At 29.0% G+C, this 20,786-nt stretch overlaps 2 protein-coding genes across 2 annotated transcripts; one reads left to right on the forward strand and one right to left on the reverse strand.

Moving 5' to 3' along the window:
• Nucleotides 1-5,204: 5,204 nt before the first annotated feature.
• On the forward strand, nt 5,205-9,661 carry LOC106759300 (probable protein phosphatase 2C 33). The gene is made up of 5 exons (XM_014642406.2): nt 5,205-6,366; nt 6,950-7,339; nt 7,439-7,556; nt 8,535-8,758; nt 8,850-9,661. Exons 1-5 carry the CDS (start codon nt 6,118-6,120, stop codon nt 9,324-9,326), a joined length of 1,458 nt encoding a protein of 485 aa, XP_014497892.1. The 5' UTR covers nt 5,205-6,117; the 3' UTR covers nt 9,327-9,661.
• Nucleotides 9,662-12,338: 2,677 nt separating this feature from the next.
• LOC106758173 (serine carboxypeptidase-like 20) lies at nt 12,339-17,278 on the reverse strand. The gene is made up of 15 exons (XM_014641112.2): nt 16,971-17,278; nt 16,568-16,785; nt 16,327-16,478; nt 15,789-15,865; nt 15,521-15,643; nt 15,186-15,288; nt 14,915-14,952; nt 14,621-14,722; nt 14,031-14,123; nt 13,651-13,893; nt 13,356-13,421; nt 13,141-13,262; nt 12,881-12,994; nt 12,751-12,796; nt 12,339-12,667 (listed from the first exon to the last, which is right to left on the reverse strand). The coding sequence occupies exons 2-15, from the start codon at nt 16,711-16,713 to the stop codon at nt 12,584-12,586; spliced, it is 1,509 nt and encodes a 502-aa protein (XP_014496598.1). The 5' UTR covers nt 16,714-16,785; nt 16,971-17,278; the 3' UTR covers nt 12,339-12,583.
• Nucleotides 17,279-20,786: the final 3,508 nt, after the last annotated feature.

A 20,786-nucleotide genomic window follows, 5' to 3' on the forward strand; every position in this document is an offset into this window, starting at 1 on the left:
TCAAACATATTTTTAGTTAAATAAACTACTATAATTTTTGTAAACATGGACAATTTTTTTAAAATTATTATCATCAACAAATTTTATCACCAATTTTTATAATTTTAATTATTTGTAAAAATATTCATTAATAAATTTGTTAATTAAAATTTATCAATAACACCTATTATTTTATTATTGACAAATTATTCTATTTCTACCACTCATGTGTCTCTCAATAAATTTTATTAATAAATTATAATTGTTATTATTGATAGATTTTTCGGTTGATAAGTTGTCTATAAAATAAAGAGTAACACACTTAAATTTTATTAACACTTGAATTTTTTTTTTCTCGTTAGATGGTGTTTTAATACCAAACACTTAATAAAAGACAGAAGTTAATGTTATATATGTCATTAGTTAGGGAATTAATATTATCATAATATAAAATATATTGAATAATTGTTTTACTTAGCTTTGAAGTAGACAATATATTAAAAAAAAAAGTGAAGAGAATTTTTTAAAGAACATGTGTTGTACTTAAAAGACGTCAAATCACTTTCTCAACCATGTTAAGTTTCTCTTTATTTGTACATTAAATTTAATTTAACCATGTTTCCGTATTAATATACTATTTTTTTAATCTAAATTTCAAAATTCAATTTCAATGTATTTTTTAAATTAATAAATTATAACATAATCTGAAATGTTGTTAAAAAAATTAAAAATTTAAAGCATTTATACTATAAATTTTATTTATAATGTAACTTATATACTGAATAATATTTACTTATTTTATAAATATTATTTTTTATAAAAAATATTTATAATTTTAGAATATGTGTTACATTGACTACATGGAAAATCAAATTATAATATATAAGTGAAATGTAAATCTTATAAATTGATTTTGTGAGATTGAATTAGATTTAAAAATTACTTTTAACCTGATATGAAAGTTATAGTTAAAGTGTATTATTGTTTATGCTATTTTAGTGTGAAAAAAAGTATTATAAGAATATTAAAACATATTTGAGGAAGGTGGGAGTGTATGGTCTGTCCCAAACTACTCCACCAACTTCTTTGAATAATATTCACAGATTTGAAAATCTTTAATTAATTGAAACAGTTGTTATATTAAAGACAGCAAAGAAACCGTCGTCGGTTATTGTTATCCTAAGCAACTAAATTGAAAACATGATATTAAAATGTGAAAATTAAAAAACTGATAATTAAAAATAGTTAAATATATAAAAAATTACGTATACAAATTAAAAAGGGTTAAATATGTTTTTAGTCCCTATATTTTGGGGTGATTTTAGTTTTAGTCCCTCTTTCAAATTATAGTACAATTTAGTCTTTCAACTTTGGAAAACTCTGGTTTTAGTCCTTTTTACCAAATTTTTTAAACTTTATTTGCTGTTTCAAGCACCTTACATTATAGCATTTGAATTGTTTACACTGTTTGACACATTTTTTGTTCAATGTTAACTGAGAAACGCATTTGAAACAACAAATAAAGTTAAAAAAATTTGGTAAAAAAAACTAAAAACAGAGTTTTCTAAAATTAAAGGACTAAATTGTACTATAGTTTAAAAGAGAGACTAAAACCAAAATCGTCCTAAAATATAGGAACTAAAAACATATTTAACCCAATTAAAAACTCGGCCACATTCCACACACCAAAATTGAAATATTAAAGTGTAAAAATTAAAAATATGAAATTAAAACAAGGAAGTAAAACTTTGACCAAAAAATTGTCAAAATTATTTTATAAAAGAAAAGGGAATTAGAGAATAATAAAAGTATGTTGTGTAGAAATAGAAAAGTCCATATATATTGAAAGAAGATTGGTTTCTGTTTGAATATATTGAAAGAAGACAAAAATTTACACAGAAACATTGAAATGAATAAAATTTTCAATCAAAATTAAAAAATAATATGTGGTTAAGGAATTAACTAACAATTATTCAAAAGATAAGGATTCATATAACAAATGTATTAAACCTGCTTTGAAACATTTATCAGTTTTGGTATTAGTCCCTAAAAAATCTTAATTTTGTGTTTGCTTCTACGATTTATTTATTTTTTGTTATGTTGACCGAAACGATAAAAATATTAAAAATGGACATGAAAAACAAATCATAATATATACTAGTTAAGATTTAAAAAAAAAAATACAACTATATTAAAAAACGTAATCGGTTATGATTAAGAATATTATTTTATTATTTACATTTATATACAAGAATGTAATAATAATTATATTATTAATACTTTTTAATGTGTATAATATTATATATTAAATTTTAAAGAAAATAATTTTTAATATTAAAATATATATTTATAAAAAATGTGATACATCGATTATTAAATAAATATTTGTTATTTGACTAAAAATTAAAATTAATTTTTTATGCTGAAAAACAACATTAATACATGAGGCAGCATTCTAAAAATGTTATTTGGAACAATTTTTGTTGTTCTAATCTGACAACACACAATATAAAAGAAAACATAATACAAAAAGAAGAGACATTTGTAAGTTTTAAATATTAGTCTTAATCAATTTGATAGATAATATAGACAATGAGTATCTAAGATTGAACTTATAACCACAAGTCTTAATTTAGTTTTATCAAATATATGAATCTATATTCAACTAACTATTCGTATAAAAAATTATTTACGAAAGTATTTTTTTATTAAATTTTTTATAAAATTATAATCATTTTTTATCAATAATATTAATCATTTATTGTTTGATAGATGAATAGTCAAATGCATTATTCTAAACTATTAAATATTTAAAAAATATATTTATAATAAAAAATGTAATTCTTAATATTTTACTTGTTATTTTACATTTTTTTAATTATTTTTTACTATTTTCAATTTAAAATATAATAACTTATAATTTTAGTAACACAGACAAAAAAAAGTAAAAGCTAAGAGATTAATTGTTTTAAAATAATTTCTAATGTGTTTATGTTGTCATTAAATGAATATAAAACATACATTTTTTTTATTACATGAGTTTATAAACACACTAGATAGATGAATATAAAAAAAAGTTATACGAATTTAATAATATAGGACAATTCTGTTCATATGATTGGATGAATATAGGACAAAATTTGACAAGTCTAACCATGTACATTAGACGAGTCTATCGATATATTAATTATATGAGTACAATAAGAAATATTAGAAAAGTCATTTAGTTCATTGATTAAACGTATATAACAAAAATTATTGTGCAAATCTTGCAACATTAGATCAATTTGTCCATACACTGATTAGATTAATATAACAAAAAATATTAGACAAATCCAACAATGTACATCAGAGGAGTTTGTCCATATACTAATTAGAAAAATATTAAAAAAATAAAATAAAAGTCATTCCATTAATTGATTAAACAAATATAACAACTAAAATCAAACTAATTTATTCATGCACTAATTAAAACAAATCTAACAATGCACATTAAATGAGTTTGTCTACACATTAAATGGACAAGTATAACAAAAAAACCATTAAAGGAGAGATTTCATACATTGATTACACGGTACCAACAACATACAATGGTAAGATGACCTTATCAATATACATTAGAAAAGTTTATTAATATGGAAACTAGACAAGTCTATTAATATAATATAAGTCTTTTCATTAGTTAATTAAATGAGTCTTGCAATACACCTTAGACAATTCTGAATAAACACACATTAAACAACATTGTTCATAACCTGATTAAAGGAGTTTATAAAAAATCATTAGATAAACATTCCACATATTGATTAGAGGAGTTTAAGAATACTTATTAAACATACATTGATTAGACGAGTTTAAGAATACTTATTAAACATACATTGATTAAACGAGTCTATAAACAAACATAAGATCAATTTGTCCATATAGACGAGTTTAGCAAAATAAATTAAACAAGTTTTTTCATACACAGATTAAAGAAGTATATTGATACAAATTAGACGAATTTGTTTACTCACTAATCAAACGAGTCTTGCAATACATATTAGACAGATTTAAACACACACTAATTAGAGAAGGCTAATAATTCACATTATATGAGTCTGTCCACATACTTATGGGACAAGTCTAGCAATACATATTAGAAGAGTTTGTAAATACATTGATTAGTGGGGTCTAAGAATACAAATCAGACAAGTCTTTTAATACACTTATTAAAAGAGTATTGCAAAAAATATTACACGAATCTAACAATACATTTTAGACGAGACTCTAAATACACTAATTAGAAGAGCATGACAAAAATATATTAGATGAGTCAATTTCATACATTGATTAAATGAATTTAAAAATATTTTTATTAAATAAGTTGTCGATGAATTCATCAAATATCTAACAATACACATTAGACAAGTCATTTATATATTGATTAGACGAATCTAACAATATACAAATTACACAAGTATATTAATAGACAAATAGATTCATTCAAAATTTAGTTATAAACTTAAAAATATTATTAGTTTTTTCTTTCACCTCTAAATATATGTTAATATAATATACATTTAAATATATTATATGTTTACTAAGGTACACAAGTTAATTAACGCGCTTCATAATTATTCATTTAAAACTAAATGTAAAATACTAATTGAATGTTTTTTTTATAAATTCTTAAAGGACTGTTTTATAAAAATTTTCATTAACAAACAAATTGAATGGAATGTTTTTTTTTTCAACCGTTTGAGAGTCTAGAAGCATTTAAAAAAAAGGCAAATTTATTTAAATTTGATAAAATAGATGATGATGATGATGATAGTAATAATAATAATTTTCATTTAATGATTAACGTAGATAAATTTAAATTTCATAATATGATTAAAAACTAGTATAATTATGCGTAAAATGTAGAAACAATATATTGCAAAAAACCATGTTGTTATGTTTATATAAGAATCAGAAGTAAAAATATAATAATTTAAAATGTCTCAAAAGAAAAAAAGAGAGTATATTTGGCATAATTGACAAACAAACTGTTTATACTTTCTGTTAAGATAAATCTGAAACTCCAATACATAGAAATAAAGATGCGTTAAAACAGCAACAATTGACCTTCAGTAAGAATAAGAATTACTAAGTTACTTGGTCAGAAAAAATATACATTATTTTAATTTTATATGTTGTTTAACGCAATGATAGGAAAACTTGTTTTTAAAAGTGGAACAAAGAAGGCTTTGTCCAAAATTTTGCTTTGTCTATCTTCTCTTTTCTCTTCTGTGTTGGTTTTTCCTTCTCTCTCCGTTCAAGAGTGACGTCTTCCAGAGACAAGAACGGCTTTCTTTCTGCCTCTCTGCGCTCTTAGTGGTTCAGATTCTTTCCCCACTTTCAACTTGTCCGTTTCTCACTCCATTCAAAATCTCATAAACACAACTTCATCATCCATCCTACATACATGCACTCTCTCTCCTTCTTCACATTCTTCTTTTTCTACCAACCCGTTATTTTTCCTTCTTCGACATTCTAGTCCATTCAATCCCCATCGACGCCTCTGATCTAAAGCTGGGTTCGCTTGATGTTCTCGTATACTGATGTGGGTTACCTTCAAAATACCACCTTTGGGTTCATACATCTCGAGTTGCTAACTAATCCCTTTTGTTGATTTTGCAACAGAAGGCTTTTTAATAATAAAAAAAAAGGGTTGTGGCCTTTGTGGGGGATTACGCAGATCTGCATGTTATCTATTATTTGACAATAACGGAAACCAAAAAGAGGAAGAGAGAGAAAAAAAAGGAGTGTTGTTTCCTTTTTTCTGGTTCTCCTCCCATTAAAAAAAGAGACATCTTTCGTTCTCGTCTTATCCTGAATTCTCTGCCTTGGTTGATGACTGAAGTTGGTTCACTGCCATTTTAGTCATCTCAATCTGAAGTGTGCTGGTGTGATTGTTGTGGGGTTGGTGAAGAGGTTGCGAAAGTGAAAAAAAAAAAAAGCAAAAATTGAAGGTGGAGAAGTGGTGTTGGGGGATTGCGAAAGGTTTGATTTTTGTTGGTGATTCTCAAAGGGGTTGTGACGGATCCTTCAAGGGAAGAAAGTGGGTGTTCGAGTGGTTTGGAGTGCATTCTTGGCATTCTAAGGGCCCTTAAGATGGGGTCCTGCTTCTCTGCGGAAAGCAGGAGCCCTCACCCCACTTCACCCTCTACATCTTTTAGGAAGCGCAAGAGCAACGCCAAGAAGAGGCTTGGATCAAGGGCTTCTTCCTTTGAGTATTGGAGGAATGAGCCTCTCCATAGGATCCCTGGGAGGATCTTCCTCAATGGCTCCTCCCAAGTTGCATCCTTGTTCACTCAGCAAGGCAAGAAGGGTACCAACCAGGATGCCATGGTGGTTTGGGAGGTTAGATCCTTTTTCTCACTTTGCATTTTCTTATATTTGGCCAATTACCCTCTTTGTGTAGTCTTTCTTTTTCTGCATTTTGCTCACAATTCAGATCTTTTTCCATCTTAATGTCAGCGAGGTTGATTGATTAACCTCACATTGGATTTTGTACCCTGCCATATACATACGAACATGGGTTGTTTATGTTTATACATACATATATAACTACTTTTCCAAGTCTTACTTATGTTGAGCCTTGTATTTCCATTCCATGCTTCATTCGGATTTGGTTGTGACGTTTATTGATTGATCAAGTGTGTTCTATCATGGTTTCTTTGCATATGTAGTGTGCATAGTTATGATTGTTGCTGATCCTTGATTCTTTTCTACACGACTTTGGTTATGTATGACTGTTTCTGGTTTTGTGCACACTTCCTCTTTTATCTTTTTCTTGCTATTCTCTTGATTTTCTACCTTTATTTCATTAATTATGGATATGGGAGGGGGAAGCTTTTTGTAGTAGCTATTTTGAGAATAGCAACTGTGCATTTATTTTCTGCTGAACAGAGTTTTAATTGCTTCTGTTTGCCATGTATTGCAGAACTTTTGTTCTAGACAGGATACTATTTTCTGTGGAGTTTTTGATGGCCATGGTCCATATGGTCACATGGTTGCAAAAAGAGTGAGAGATTCTCTTCCTCTTAAACTGAATGCCCATTGGGAAGTTAATGTTCCCGGTGAGGAAGTCCTCAAGGAGATTAGCGTTAATGCTGCAGGAAGCATGAATATAGAAGAGACTGCCTCTGCATCTGCTGATGAGGATTCTCGGATATCTGTTGATGCTGAAGAAACAGAAAAACACCCTGAAATCTTTCAGACACTAAAGGAATCCTTTTTGACGGCATTCAAAGTTATGGATAGGGAACTGAAGACCCATCAAAGTATTGATTGTTTTTGTAGCGGAACAACAGCAGTAACTCTGATTAAGCAGGTGTTGCTCTGTTATCTTTGGAAGATTATGTTTTTAGAAACTTATAATTATCTGCGATAGAGTTATTTCTGACCATAAAGGGTTTTGGATCATTTGTAGGGCTATGATCTTATCGTTGGAAATGTGGGTGACTCTAGAGCTGTGTTGGGTACAAGAGAGAATGATGATTCTCTTGTCGCTGTCCAGTTAACTGTGGATCTGAAACCCAATCTTCCAGGTATATCTCTTGTCTGGCCATCTGGGAACAGTGGCATCAGATTGTTGAGCATCCATTTAGCTATGGAACTAATTTAAATACCAAGTTCAAATACATGTGAAATACTTGCACACATAGTCTATGGTTTATCTAATGAATTTGAATTCTCAGCTGAGTTTTTGGTGTTGTCCCTATGTTGTGTCTTCAAAATAGACTGATGTATATGATTTTGATGTTTTAAAGTATATTAAAGACTTTTTTTAATGTAACAAAATCAAGGTGTTTTGAAGACACCATAGATAGACAACACTTGAAATAACCAGTAGAGAATCTGGACTCTTAATGTACATGACAAAAGTTGAAGAAAATGTTAAAACCAGTTCTACGTCATCTTCACCTGAGAGTCCTGATTTTCCCTTTGGAAAATTTCCCTTTTAATTTTAGCAATTGAGAGTTCTCCCCCTGTCCCCAATTTCACTTTTACTTGTCATTATTGGAATGGTCTTGATCAGTTGATTCCTTGTAAATTTATGCAATTGCTGGATATCATGCATGGTCCATGCAGTATGCTAACAGTATAAGATTTTTGATACATTTGGAATATTAGTAGATAAGAAATAGGAGTCCACATACAAAATTTGTTTGAAATCTCTGGAATACACGATTCTGAGTAAGCTAATCTACACATTTACACAATAAGATTGAAATGAGCGATAAAAGGGACGCCTGCACTGGTAGAGACACTAACACCAATTTGGCCATGTAAATGGACAAAATTTTACATTCGTTGTGTTAGGTATTGTCTGTATGTCATGGCTCATCTCAAATTGAAGTTCTGCTGAAACAACCCATTCTTGGTCTTAATTTTTAAATAGATATTGCTTTACCCTGTTGATCACTTTGTATAAAGTTGACAGCTCTCCGATGCTATTTTCATGCCGTGTCATATATGTACACATTGTTCATATGTCTGACCCAGTTTATATTTCTCACTTACAGCTGAAGAAGAGAGAATTCGCAAATGTAAAGGCCGCGTTTTTGCTCTTCAGGATGAACCGGAAGTTGCTCGTGTCTGGTTGCCGAACAATGACTCGCCAGGCCTTGCCATGGCCAGGGCATTTGGTGATTTTTGTCTTAAAGATTTTGGCCTGATATCTGTTCCAGAGATGTCATACAGAAGACTCACCGAGAAAGACGAGTTCATTGTCTTAGCAACAGATGGGGTAGACGACCTAACTGGCATTGCCAATCAAGATTTCCATTTTACTTGGCCTTTTCACATTCATCTCATGTTTGTTGTTTTGTTGATGGCAGATTTGGGATGTTCTCTCAAACAAAGAAGTAGTGGACATAGTGGCAGCCACATCAAGGCGTGCCTCGGCCGCTCGAGCGCTGGTTGAGTCAGCAGTTCGCGCTTGGAGGTACAAGTATCCAACCTCCAAAGTGGATGACTGTGCTGTGGTTTGCCTCTTTTTGGACCCTGCCTCACACAAAGTATGCAGTGCTTCCATTGCCAAGTCCAAGGAGCAACCTGGTTCGGCTGTCCAAGTCCACAATGGCCACAATGGTGACAGGACCGGTCTGGCAAGGTCAGGAACATGCAGGGAGAGCGATGAAGGTGATGACACCAACAAGAATGAGGAGGAGAAAGAGACTAGGGAAGAGGAAATAGATCCTGAGTCAGAAATAGAATGGTCTGCTCTTGAAGGAGTGTCTCGTGTGAACACATTGCTAAACCTGCCAAGGTTTGAACCTGACAAAGAAGACAAGGGGATGAGAAAACAAAATTGAAAGAAAATGGTTCAAGCAAGGATCGTTGAGATGAGTTGAGATGAGATGAGATGGTCTTTTACTTTATATTCCTTTATTTTATTTTGTTTTTGTTCTGTTTTCCATCATCATGATATAGATACATACACACCCTTTTCCTTTTTTGTTCTTTTGCTCAATTTCTTTTCTGTTGAAGTATTCATGTTCCTTTCACCAATTGGTGTTCTGAGTCATATGTTTGGACTAGAGAAGATGGCCGGGCTGTTTTAGTGTGTCTGGAAATCTGCCCTTCCTCTCCTGTGCTTGAAAATTTTGTAAAATCAAACTCTTCTTACCATATATATTTTTTTTTTCTATCAAAGGCCTTATCTGCATTATGCAGTCTTTTTCTTTCATCCATGCTTTCTAATTTTATCAGTTTTTGAAATAGTTCAATGAAAATCAATTTCATGATTCTGGTAAACTAAAGATGAAATCTTTTGAAGAATTAGACAAGTGGGTCTAATATGATTATACAAGAACACACTGGTATGGTTGAAATTAGTGAGCTACGTGGTGGAAGTGGCATGGTTGATGAGTGAGTGTTAATTATTGTTGAAGTAGTTGGTGAGTGATTGATAAAGAAATTGGATAAGGTTCATAAATGAAATGCAGTGGCCAAAAATTTTTAAGCTTTTTACGTCTCTCTTTTAGGGATGGAAATTAATGTGGTGTGGTGTGGACAGGAGAAACTCGTGTTTGCTATTATTAGGAGTGTTCTGTGTCATCTCTTTCACTGCAAAATTGTCTCTCATTTAATTTTTATTCAATTATTCATACTTAAGGTCTTTTCTTCTGCTCCTCTGATCTACTTTATCAGATAATGATTTTTTTTTCAAGTTTAGTTTCATAAATTTCAAGCATAAGATTCAGATTGCTTATCTTCTAGCTAAAAAAAGTCAGAATCTTATTTCTGATGCTTGGTATCATATATATTCATGAATTAAATGAACTAAATTTATAAATTGTTAAAAATAATTTGAGTGTGAGTATAAGTTTTCTAATTATTGAATTTGTAATTATTGTGTTGCAATCTCAATTACAATACTAAGAATTTGAATAATAATAAAAACGAATTTGTACAATCGCAATTATCTTCCAAAAGAAATACATCATTTCATTTTATTAAATTTATACTAAAATAAAAATCAAACTAATCATATAGAGATGCAGATCATACTTTCATTTTTTTATTGTCCAAATTTATAAGTGTACATTTTTTTCCATACAAATTATTGAGATAAAACTTTAATTTTGGTTAGGGAAAAAGCAAATAAAACCTATAAGTATTTCAGTCCATCATATAATTTTTATGAGTTCCTTTTATTTAGGATCACAAACAAACATGGCTTTCACTTTAAATGTGCTAAATTAATTTTTAATAGCAAAGACAAATAACTCTGAAAAATATGAGTCTTTTACTATAATTTTTTTATAAAACATATTTAATCATATCAACACATAATAATAAAAAATTTACTCATCATACTAACACAAATAAGAATCAAACAATCATTATAAGAAACTAATCTTATAAGCTGCAATTATACATATGACGAGATGACCAAATTCAAAATTTTTAAAGTTTTAAAAGAAAATTTAGTATAATAATGTTGGTGTTTAAAAATCTTACATCTTTTTATAATATAAATAATATTAGTCGAATTTAAATAGAGAAACCTTTTCTTTTTTTCAAAACTTGTCATTGTAATTCTTACTTTGAATGATATGATATCCATGATTTCACTATCACTTTTAAGTTATCCAAAATATAGGTTTGTAAATACTTACTGCATTATTTTATGCTCTCATTTCTTTTTATATACTTTGCACTTCTAATGTAGATTGTGTTGTTCTTGTAGAAGTTCCTTAGGAGAGAGGTGATGTTGGTGGTGATTCTTGTGAGATTGGTCGTGGGAGTAAATACATGAAAACATGTTTTGAAATTTTCAGGTTTTTTCAAATTTAGAAATTTGATGAAGATCAAAATAAATTTTAAAATTTAGTGAAAATTTAATAAAATTTGAAATTTAATTGAATTTTTATTGATTTCGAACTAAATAGATTTTGAAATCCAAATAAAAATAATATCTAACAAATTTTAAAATTTTACTAAAATTTTATTAAATTTCAAATCTGATGAGTTTTTATCGAATTTCATTCAATCAAATTTTAAAATCCTATACGAATCCAATCAGATTTCTAAATGGTTGAATTTAATAAGTATTTTAAGAAAAATTGGAGTTTCAACCGAAAACATTGGAGACATTAAAACTCCCAAGTTGAATTCTTAGACCCTTTTTATAACTTTACGATAAAAGTATTAAATCATGTTTCATCTTTTAATCTTTTAATATATGAACATAAATTAAGAAATCTAATGTGATATTTCCTCCTAATTAACCATATATATAAACATAAAAAAAATTTTATGAATAAATGTTAAAACATTAATAATATAAGATTAATTAGAATAAATGTTTATATAAATTTAATATATAATAATAATTGATGAAAGATCTTGAATGTATTCTATAATTTTTTTAAAATCACCATTAACATTAAAAAGTTTAAAGTGATAAATATTTGCATTATTAATGCCATATTAATATCTTTCACCAACAAGTTGTCGACATTGCCAAACATTTTATGATTGAGCAGAGAAGGTGCTAGACAATGAATTAGCTTATATCTCATATGTATTAAATACCAATTATCAAGAAAAGAAAAGAGGAGAGAAAATTTTATTTTGTGATGGTTTTCTTCTCTCTCAACAAGAATGGGGACCAATATAATAATTTTGAGATATCAATTGAAATTAAAAATAACTTTAATCATTGAACATATTATTTTAAAGGAAAATATATCTCTAATAATTTTTTTTAACAATTTTTTATAATAATTGATCCATTTTAAATATATAAACTAATAAAATAATAATACATAATCTATTATTAAAAAATATTGTTAAAATATTATGATTTTAAAAGAAGATGGTATAGAATGACAATTACAAAAAAGAGAAAAGTTGATGAGATTACAAATTTGTTCCATCAATATCCTCTCTTCGAAAGGATTGATGTATGAAATTAACAAAGTACACTTAAATAATAATTAATCCATTGCACATGTAAATGTAATGTAAGTGATGTATATATTAATCACAAACTTAGGTAAAACTAGAATTAACACAGTGTGCTTATTTTTACCCCCCACATAACATCAATGCATGCATTTACTTATATTGTCTTTCCTTCCAACCAATGGCTGAAGAATTCCAATGCTTCCCGTGGTTTATATTCCGGCACGGTGTGCCCAGCTCCCTGCACCAAACCCATGTCTAAGAGACTTTCTATAGTAAAACCAGTAACAGTTTTCATTTAACTGTTTCTGCAACTTGACTTACCTTGATTGTTAAGAATGTCAGATTGTTTTCGTATTCTTGCAAGTACCTGTGTAATTCCATTTCAAATAATTGAACATAGTTTATGTTAATTAATTATACGTTCATTTATACTATTCATATAAATTCATACCCAGCAACTTGGTCGTTTGAGTTCCATGGCCTCCATTCATCCACGATCTTATATCCCAGAGATCGAGTCCAAGCCTCACTTCCAGTAAATGGTACACACATGTCATGATCACCACTGCCATGAACCATGATCATACATACATACATACATGAAACAGTGGAGGAGGTTAATTAATTGATCAAGAATTTCACAGAATAATTAATAATTAACCAAGTTCCAACACTAGAAAATTATGGTGAAATTGAAGGGTGATGATATACCTGAAAATAAGTGCCTTGTAGCCCATCTTGGTTAGGTTCTTGTGGTAGGGAATCATGCTTCCAGCATTGTGATCGTACTCTATCCTATCTGTACATAATTCCCATGCACCTGCCACACTTTCCTGTTCATGTGTATCAAAACTAATCAATTAATTAATTAATTAATCCTCATTCGTGATTATACTTTAATAACTGTTAAAATAAGCATAGTTTACCGATTCAGCATGAATGGCTTTTCTGACAGCATCGTTGTTCAGCCATGCGCTTGCTACTTCATCATTCTGCTCTTTGCCAGAGAAAAAAAAACAATTCATTTTATCATTTTATCTCAGCTATAACATGTTACCTATGTATATGGCAAGTCTGTCATGTCATTGCCTTGTTTTCGAGAAACTACTAGATTGTTTGGGACCACAAACACATGCTTCTAATCAATCTCTACGACACCACGTATTTAAATTTTTAATCTGTGAATACAAAATGATTTGTAAGACATGATTGAAAACTTACAACACAAGCGACATGCCTCGTTTGAGTCTTTTCAGCCAATTCAGGCCATAATGTGACAAGACCAGGTTTGACTGGTGCTCGAAAAGGCCATGCTCTTCCAAACATTCTCTTCCTCACTGGAAGAGGCTTCTCAGTAACTCCTAATTGCTTGAAACTTGTTGGTAAGCTTCCATTTTCTTTGGTTGTGTCAGGGAAGTGGTAGCATGGCTCGAGTATATTGTACACGTTAAGCCCATCAATGGCCTGAGAACATTAATATATATATATATATAGCACTCATGATCTTGTACTAGACAGTAATCTTAATTAGTTGCTATTGTTCATAATGAGCTGAAGAAAAAAAGAAAACCGTGGATGCTCTTTCTATATGAATGTCTCACCCTATCAACTTTTACAATGCTTTTATAACACGGATCATTTTCGTCCAAAGAGTAAGCATCGTAGTAGTTTCCTTTGCATGTAGCTTGTAAATCCTGCACATAATTGAATTCCATAAATGAAAAGTAACAGAATACGTATGTTTGTGTTGTTAAAATTCTACTGTTGTTCAGATAAGATAAAAGTCTAGCATATAATTTTCGTGATGTCTGAGATTTACTTTGTGTACATAAATGTCGTGTGATTATGCCTAAAATCTTACTTTTTAGACAGTGATCTAAGGAATTTTTCTGAAAGCATGAGATAAGCAATGAAGACAAATCGGTCATTTTCTGGTTTTCATATAATTGCTGAAAGAGGCTGATAATAACATCACGAACATGCAAAACTCTATAACAGGACATAACATCAATGGAAAACATCAAAACGTGATAGCCAAAGTGTATATAATAATTATATATACTTATTATGAAAAACCACAATGCTGCATAATTCCTGTGATATTAACTTGGAAAGTATGGTACACCTTGTATAAAAGAAATTAGATAGTAAATAAATTAAGTTGTACGAGAAATTATTATTTATTCAGCACCTCGTAGATACTGTCTGATATGAGACCCATCCCATGCACAAATGGGATGAGAGCATTGCCATCAAATCTTTCGTCCGTGACACCATTTCCAACTATGTAACCCTACACACAAAAATAAAAAACTCACGTAATTTAAGGTTTTCTTGTTTTCTACGTCAAACTATAAAAGTAATTTTCATATATAATCCCTTTATTATTTTCATATATAAGAAATTGATCTCGTTCTTAATCAGGGAAATTTCCAATATAAAGCCATCTCATAAAATATTTTATTATACCTAAAAAAGTATGTACCTTAAAATTGATCACGGGCTTTGTACCACTCTGGATTCCTGGCATGTATACACAAATAATTTAAACTCATAAATCACCGATCATGTAAAAATATATGTACATAGCAAGTTGGAATTAAAAATTTAGTGTATAGTACATTCTGAGTATGCAAATTTGTTTATACTATATGCCCTCACAGACAACAAGAGTTTAAAATTTAATTAAAACTATATAAATTCATGAAACAATGCATTGTATTGTTTACTGTAGATTTGGACTTTAGCATTGTTACCTTTAGCAACTTCAAAAGCCAGAGTAGGCACATAAACTCCAGCGTAAGACTCTCCAGCAATATAAAATGGATTAGCCTGAAATTCTGGGAATTGCTGGAACCACTGCCAATAGAAGAAGAGATCCAAAACAAAATAATATCATTAATTATCCTTGCTATTGGCAATTATGCACGATGCTTTTCGTGTATTATTGTGGCGTGCAAACTTAGAATTAATAAAGATTGGCGTGTCGTGATATACTAACTGTGTTGTAATCTCTCCTAATAATTTGTACACGTTCCAATGTTAATGTTCGTTCTGTTTCAAATGGCAATGTCTTTTATGTTGGATGTACCTTTAAGAGAAAAAGATGGGTATCAGACGCAGTTTGCAGGTCCCCAGTAGCATATTTGCTTGTGTTCTTGGAATAAGAGAGTCCAACACCAGCAGGAGAATCCAAATATATAATGTTAGAAACCTGAAATTGATTAAGATGGATAAACATGGTTACTATAAAAAGATATTAATTATTTTATTTTTTAACTCTCTAAATTGTTCTAATAGATGGAAACTAATATAGCAGCATTATTGATTTGCAGAGTGACGTTGTTAACCAAACCAACCTTTGACCAGCTGTATGGATTGATATGCAAAGTGGGTAGATTCTCTTTTGATTTTGCAGCCTCAAAGTTGAATGGTCCTGCATGCACCCACATTTCACAATCACACACATAATCAACAGAAAAAGTAATAGTAATTATAATATAATAGTAATGATTCAAGGTGAGGAAAAAACACCTCCCATGAAACAAAAATATCTAACGTTTTACCCTTTTGTGCAAGTGTTCGAACAGTTGGGGTGCGAAATTAATACAAAAACGCGTCATATTTATTAAATCTTGGTCCCCAATTTGATAAAGAAACGGCAACTTCCAACCAGACAAAAAGAAAAAAAAAAAAAAGTGAGAAAAGGTTTGAAATTTGAAAATGTTCCTAGAGTAGATGGAACATGACGAGGAGGTTAATGAGGCAGAATTAATTAACGTAGACCCCTGTCCATACCGAAACAGTTGGAGATTAAATACGATGAGACATGAAAATAAAGTAGCATGATTATTGTTCCCCAGGAATAATAAAAAAAGGGTACAATGATTAACATACCATGCTCATAAACGAAGCCATCGAAGCTTGAACACCCAGGTCCACCATTCAGCCATAGCACCACTGGGTCCTTCTCTGCACTTCTTTCTGAACTCACGAAGTAGTAGAACAGGTTCTTCCCACTCTTATAATCTCCATCAATACTTATATATCTGAATCCACACCAAATTCTCTCACTCATTTTTCCAACAAAATTAATTACAGACAACAAAAGCTTGAAATATGAACGCAAATGACGTACCCTGAATAGTGGTTGGATGGGAAACGGGAGTAGAAGCCAGGGAGCTGTGTGACGAGAGAGTGAGGAGGAGCAGCTTGAACATGGATCCAATGACCCAAGAAGAGGAAGATGAAGAGTGATAGCAAGTTTTGATTTTCCATAAGCATTGAAGTCTGGTGGGTGTTTGTGTGAATTCCTCACCCAATGGGTCTCTCAAAGTGTGTTGAGAAGAAAACAATCTGAAGGAATGAAGCAATGAGGAAATCATGATGAGTGTTTATATACATAGGAGTGTTGTGTGTGTGTGAAATGAAAGGTATTGAAAAAAGGAAAGAAAGGAATCAGTGATTAAGCTGTAGTGTAACAGTGAAGGTGGGAGAAGAAAGCATTATTCGATTAAAAAATGTGTTTTTGGAATTTATACCACAGAAATGTAAGAAAGTTAAGAAGAAAACTGGAGCATGGGCGAGTCAGAGTCACCACGTGTGTTTATTTCTCTAACAATTTCCTCTGTTTTGTTTCTGTTTCTGTTTCTGCTGCTGCCATCATATTTATAACACAAACTTCGTACTTCAGTTTTATACATTCTCGTACAAATACACCATAAGATCATGTCACAGTTACATGCTGGAAGAAATTGAGACTAAACTTGGACCATTATTTTTGGTTTCAACAATTTTCTGCATGGTTATAATTGTAGAACGTGGAATTTCGACAAAAGGAAACAAAAGAAAATCCTAGAATAAATTATGAAACGAAGAATTGGAAATAGTAACTTAGTATAGTAAGTCTCCCCACAGAAATCACGGAGGGAAAACCGGACAATACTTACATAATAAACAGATAAGAGATGCTTCTGACTTGACACGAACAAAATAAAGGAAAATGATATTTTAAGATCATTTTTTTGACACCATTGTGACACTGCACACGTGTCAAAATGTGATTGGACGATTTCAAATTAAAAAAGTTGAGACAGAGGTATATTTGGAAGAGAAAAATCAAAGTTTGTTTTTTTAATTTGAAATCGTCCAACCACATTTTGACACGTGTGTAGTATCAAAATGATGTCAAAAAATGGTGTTAAAATATCATCTTTCTCAAAATAAACAGCTATGTTACTAAATAAAACATTTATATTAATCTCTTAAAAGTTAAGGTATAAATAAGGAAAAAGTCTCTTTAACAACTTTTTTTTTTTTAAAACGCAGATGTACAGTGATTCGTTTCAAATAATTTTTTAAAATAAATTCAAACAAATCAATAAAATAATGTAAAAAAATTATTAAAATATCATTATCCTTTAAATAAATACTATTATTTTATTACACGTAAAGAAACTATTGAATGAAATAAATTCTTCTTTTTTTTCTTTCGGAGAAGAAATTCTTCATTTTGTGGTTGCTAATTCAAGTCAACAAAGGATTAAAAAATGGTGTCCGATTATTATAAGATGTTTTTTTCTTACGAATATGTGATTTAAATACCTGAGGGCGAAACGAAACCCTTTCGTGACGAATGGTGCGTAATATAATAGAATTTGATAACATAATTAATATATTACTATAACTGATTTTTTATTTTGTTTTGCTTATTATATTATAATGGTGAGATATATTCAAGGATTGGTTACAGAAAAATTTTCTATTCCTTCCATCTGTGTTTTTTATTCTTATTATTATAAACACTAGTTATAATTATCCACTTGTTTAAAAATATAGGATAAAATAATTTAATATAAGTTTGTGTGTAACTAATAAAGTTTATTGTCTTTATTATTATCCTTTCATATATTATATTGATATTAAATGAGTCTACATTGTGAAGCATTGGTTTCGACGTGAGCATTGTGCATAAGAAAATGAGTCATGGAAAAACAAAATATGCCAATGTCTTGATAAATAAAAAAGTATTTCTTAACGATAAAAAAAAAGAAAAAAAAACTTTCCTAGTAGGGTTTTATGGTAGGAGTGTGAAAAAATGTTTAATGAGAAATAGTTTTACCTGATTTTGGAAGGAAAAAATATTTGTACTATGTAATTTTGCTAATAAAAACATGTGATATGGATTCTTTGTATAAGTAGATATTTATTATTTGTAGATAATGAATAAATAATATTTTAATATTAGTTTATGAACAGTATTTTAATATTATTAGCAAAAAGTTAAAATTATATTAAGTTACATTAAATTAAAATTAATTTATATTTTATTATGTTAAATTTAATTAAAATTAATTTTTATTTAATTTAATTTATATTTTATTTTATATTTATTTTTGTAATTTTATTTTAAAAATTTATAAAATATATTTTTTTTTAAATATATATAGATATGTATACATATCTGTAAATATTTTTTAAATAAGTATCCAATAAATAATGAATGATTTTTTTTTTTGTTGAAACAAATAAATATTATTCATATATGATCCAATCTATTCTCATCTGTATTCTATTTATGTTAAAGTTATAAGAGAGGGGTGAGTGAGTTATATTGGAAAGAGAGTCTTCAATTACTTTATTTTTTATTGTTTCTTTAAGTATTTAACATAGGAGGATAACATTTTTATAAAAAAAAATTGGAAATAATTTATAATGTTATTTTTAGTAAGGAATTGAAAAAAATGCAAGTATAAAATTCTATTGAATAATTGAATTATTTAAAATTAGATTATTTTTTCAAGTAGAAATTTGAAATTTTTTTAAAATTCTAAAATCAATGTATATCTTCTTTGTGTCACCTTGTCTAAAATTGACACATTGTTAGCTTGACCAAATTAGAAGAAAGTTATTTCCAACTAATGTTAGTCAGTGTTTTTAGTTGATGTGAGTCATTTTTTTTTAACTAATATTAATTAGAGTTGTTTTAGAATCATTTAAATCAGAATTATTTCTAGGCTATAATGTTAAATATAGGATTCTTCTATCAATCTTATTAAGAGGACTAATTTTCTGTAGATATATATAAAGTTGATTTCTTGTTTATGTTAATGAGAGAAGGGGATTTTAAGCATAGTGGATGGAATAATATGTCCAACAAATAATTAATAAATATCATTAGGATAGACTTTTAAGGATGACTCTGATACTATGTAATATACTATGAATTGGTCTTATCTCTAGTCGATGTGAGACTTTCAATATTATATGTAATATCAATGAGATTATTTTTTATTATCTCTAGTCGATGTGAGACTTTCAATATTATATGTAATATCAATGAGATAATTTTTTATTATTTTTTCATATGTGTAGACTTTTTATTAATTTGTCATAGTTATATTTCTCTTCAGTTATATTTTAGGGTGATGTAATTTTGAAAATTTGCTAATGTGACTTTATGGTTTGGTGGACAATCCTTGTTTAAAAGAAAAATGGTGATAAGTTGAAGAATTGGTGAAGTAGTTCTAATTAGATAGCAGGCGTTCCACCAAAAAGTTGTGATTAAAAAAGAGCAAAAGGATGAGATATTATATGTTGGTGAAGATGAAACGTTTTGGTTGTTTTTAGTAACATGGATCACTTGAAAGAAACTTGTGAATGTCATTGCCGGCATTGATTAAAGAAACATAGAGGGTGAGAAAATTAAGGAGCCAAAACAAAACAAATTTTTGATAGAAAAATGGCAAAGTCCTATTTGGAAAAGCAATCACAAGAATCAACCTTAATTAAACAAAGACAAATCATTAGGATGGTCTTTGCTGTAATTAATAATAGCATCAGCATAAGAAGTACTTAGTTTGATGTTGCTTCCTTTGTGGAATAATGGAACACATTTTCATCTCACAGCTTCTTTCTATCAATCAATTATGCCATTCTGGCTAGCATTCTTGCACTTTTGTCTTCATCCTTCATCCTTCTCATCCTTGGACTATTGCTTTCTAATGCAATATTAACAAGATTTTATTGAAGATTTAAATATGAATATATATAACTCTTATATTAGATTGAAAAAAAAAAATCTTATAAGAGAAAATATATTCTTTTAAAATTATTATTTTTATGTTTTAGTTAAAAATAGTATATACTTTTTATTCAAGTTGTTATTTAAGATGATTGTTTTTTTATTTAGAATATTTGTGTCAAGACAACAATAAGTTTTATTGTTATAATAAAGATGAAACAAAAAAAGTTTAAAAAATTTAAAGAAAGATTATGATGTGTTTCTGATTAATTAGTAATATATAAATTTAATACATCATAATATATCAAATTTAATTAATATTGAATTTTTTTTG

This window comes from Vigna radiata, chromosome 4 (assembly GCF_000741045.1).
Source record: "Vigna radiata var. radiata cultivar VC1973A chromosome 4, Vradiata_ver6, whole genome shotgun sequence".
Lineage (NCBI taxonomy): Eukaryota > Viridiplantae > Streptophyta > Magnoliopsida > Fabales > Fabaceae > Vigna > Vigna radiata.

Coding starts and splice junctions, on each gene's coding strand:
- LOC106759300 (XM_014642406.2), top strand. CDS start 6,118: ATGGGGTCCTGCTTCTCTGCGGAAAGCAGGAGCCCTCACCCCACTTCA. Junction 7,340..7,438: donor CAGTAACTCTGATTAAGCAG/GTGTTGCTCTGT, acceptor GATCATTTGTAG/GGCTATGATCTTATCGTTGG. Junction 7,557..8,534: donor TCTGAAACCCAATCTTCCAG/GTATATCTCTTG, acceptor TCTCACTTACAG/CTGAAGAAGAGAGAATTCGC.
- LOC106758173 (XM_014641112.2), bottom strand. CDS start 16,713: ATGCTTATGGAAAATCAAAACTTGCTATCACTCTTCATCTTCCTCTTC. Junction 15,644..15,788: donor ATCCATACAGCTGGTCAAAG/GTTGGTTTGGTT, acceptor AATCAATTTCAG/GTTTCTAACATTATATATTT. Junction 13,894..14,030: donor GCATTGTAAAAGTTGATAGG/GTGAGACATTCA, acceptor TAATGTTCTCAG/GCCATTGATGGGCTTAACGT.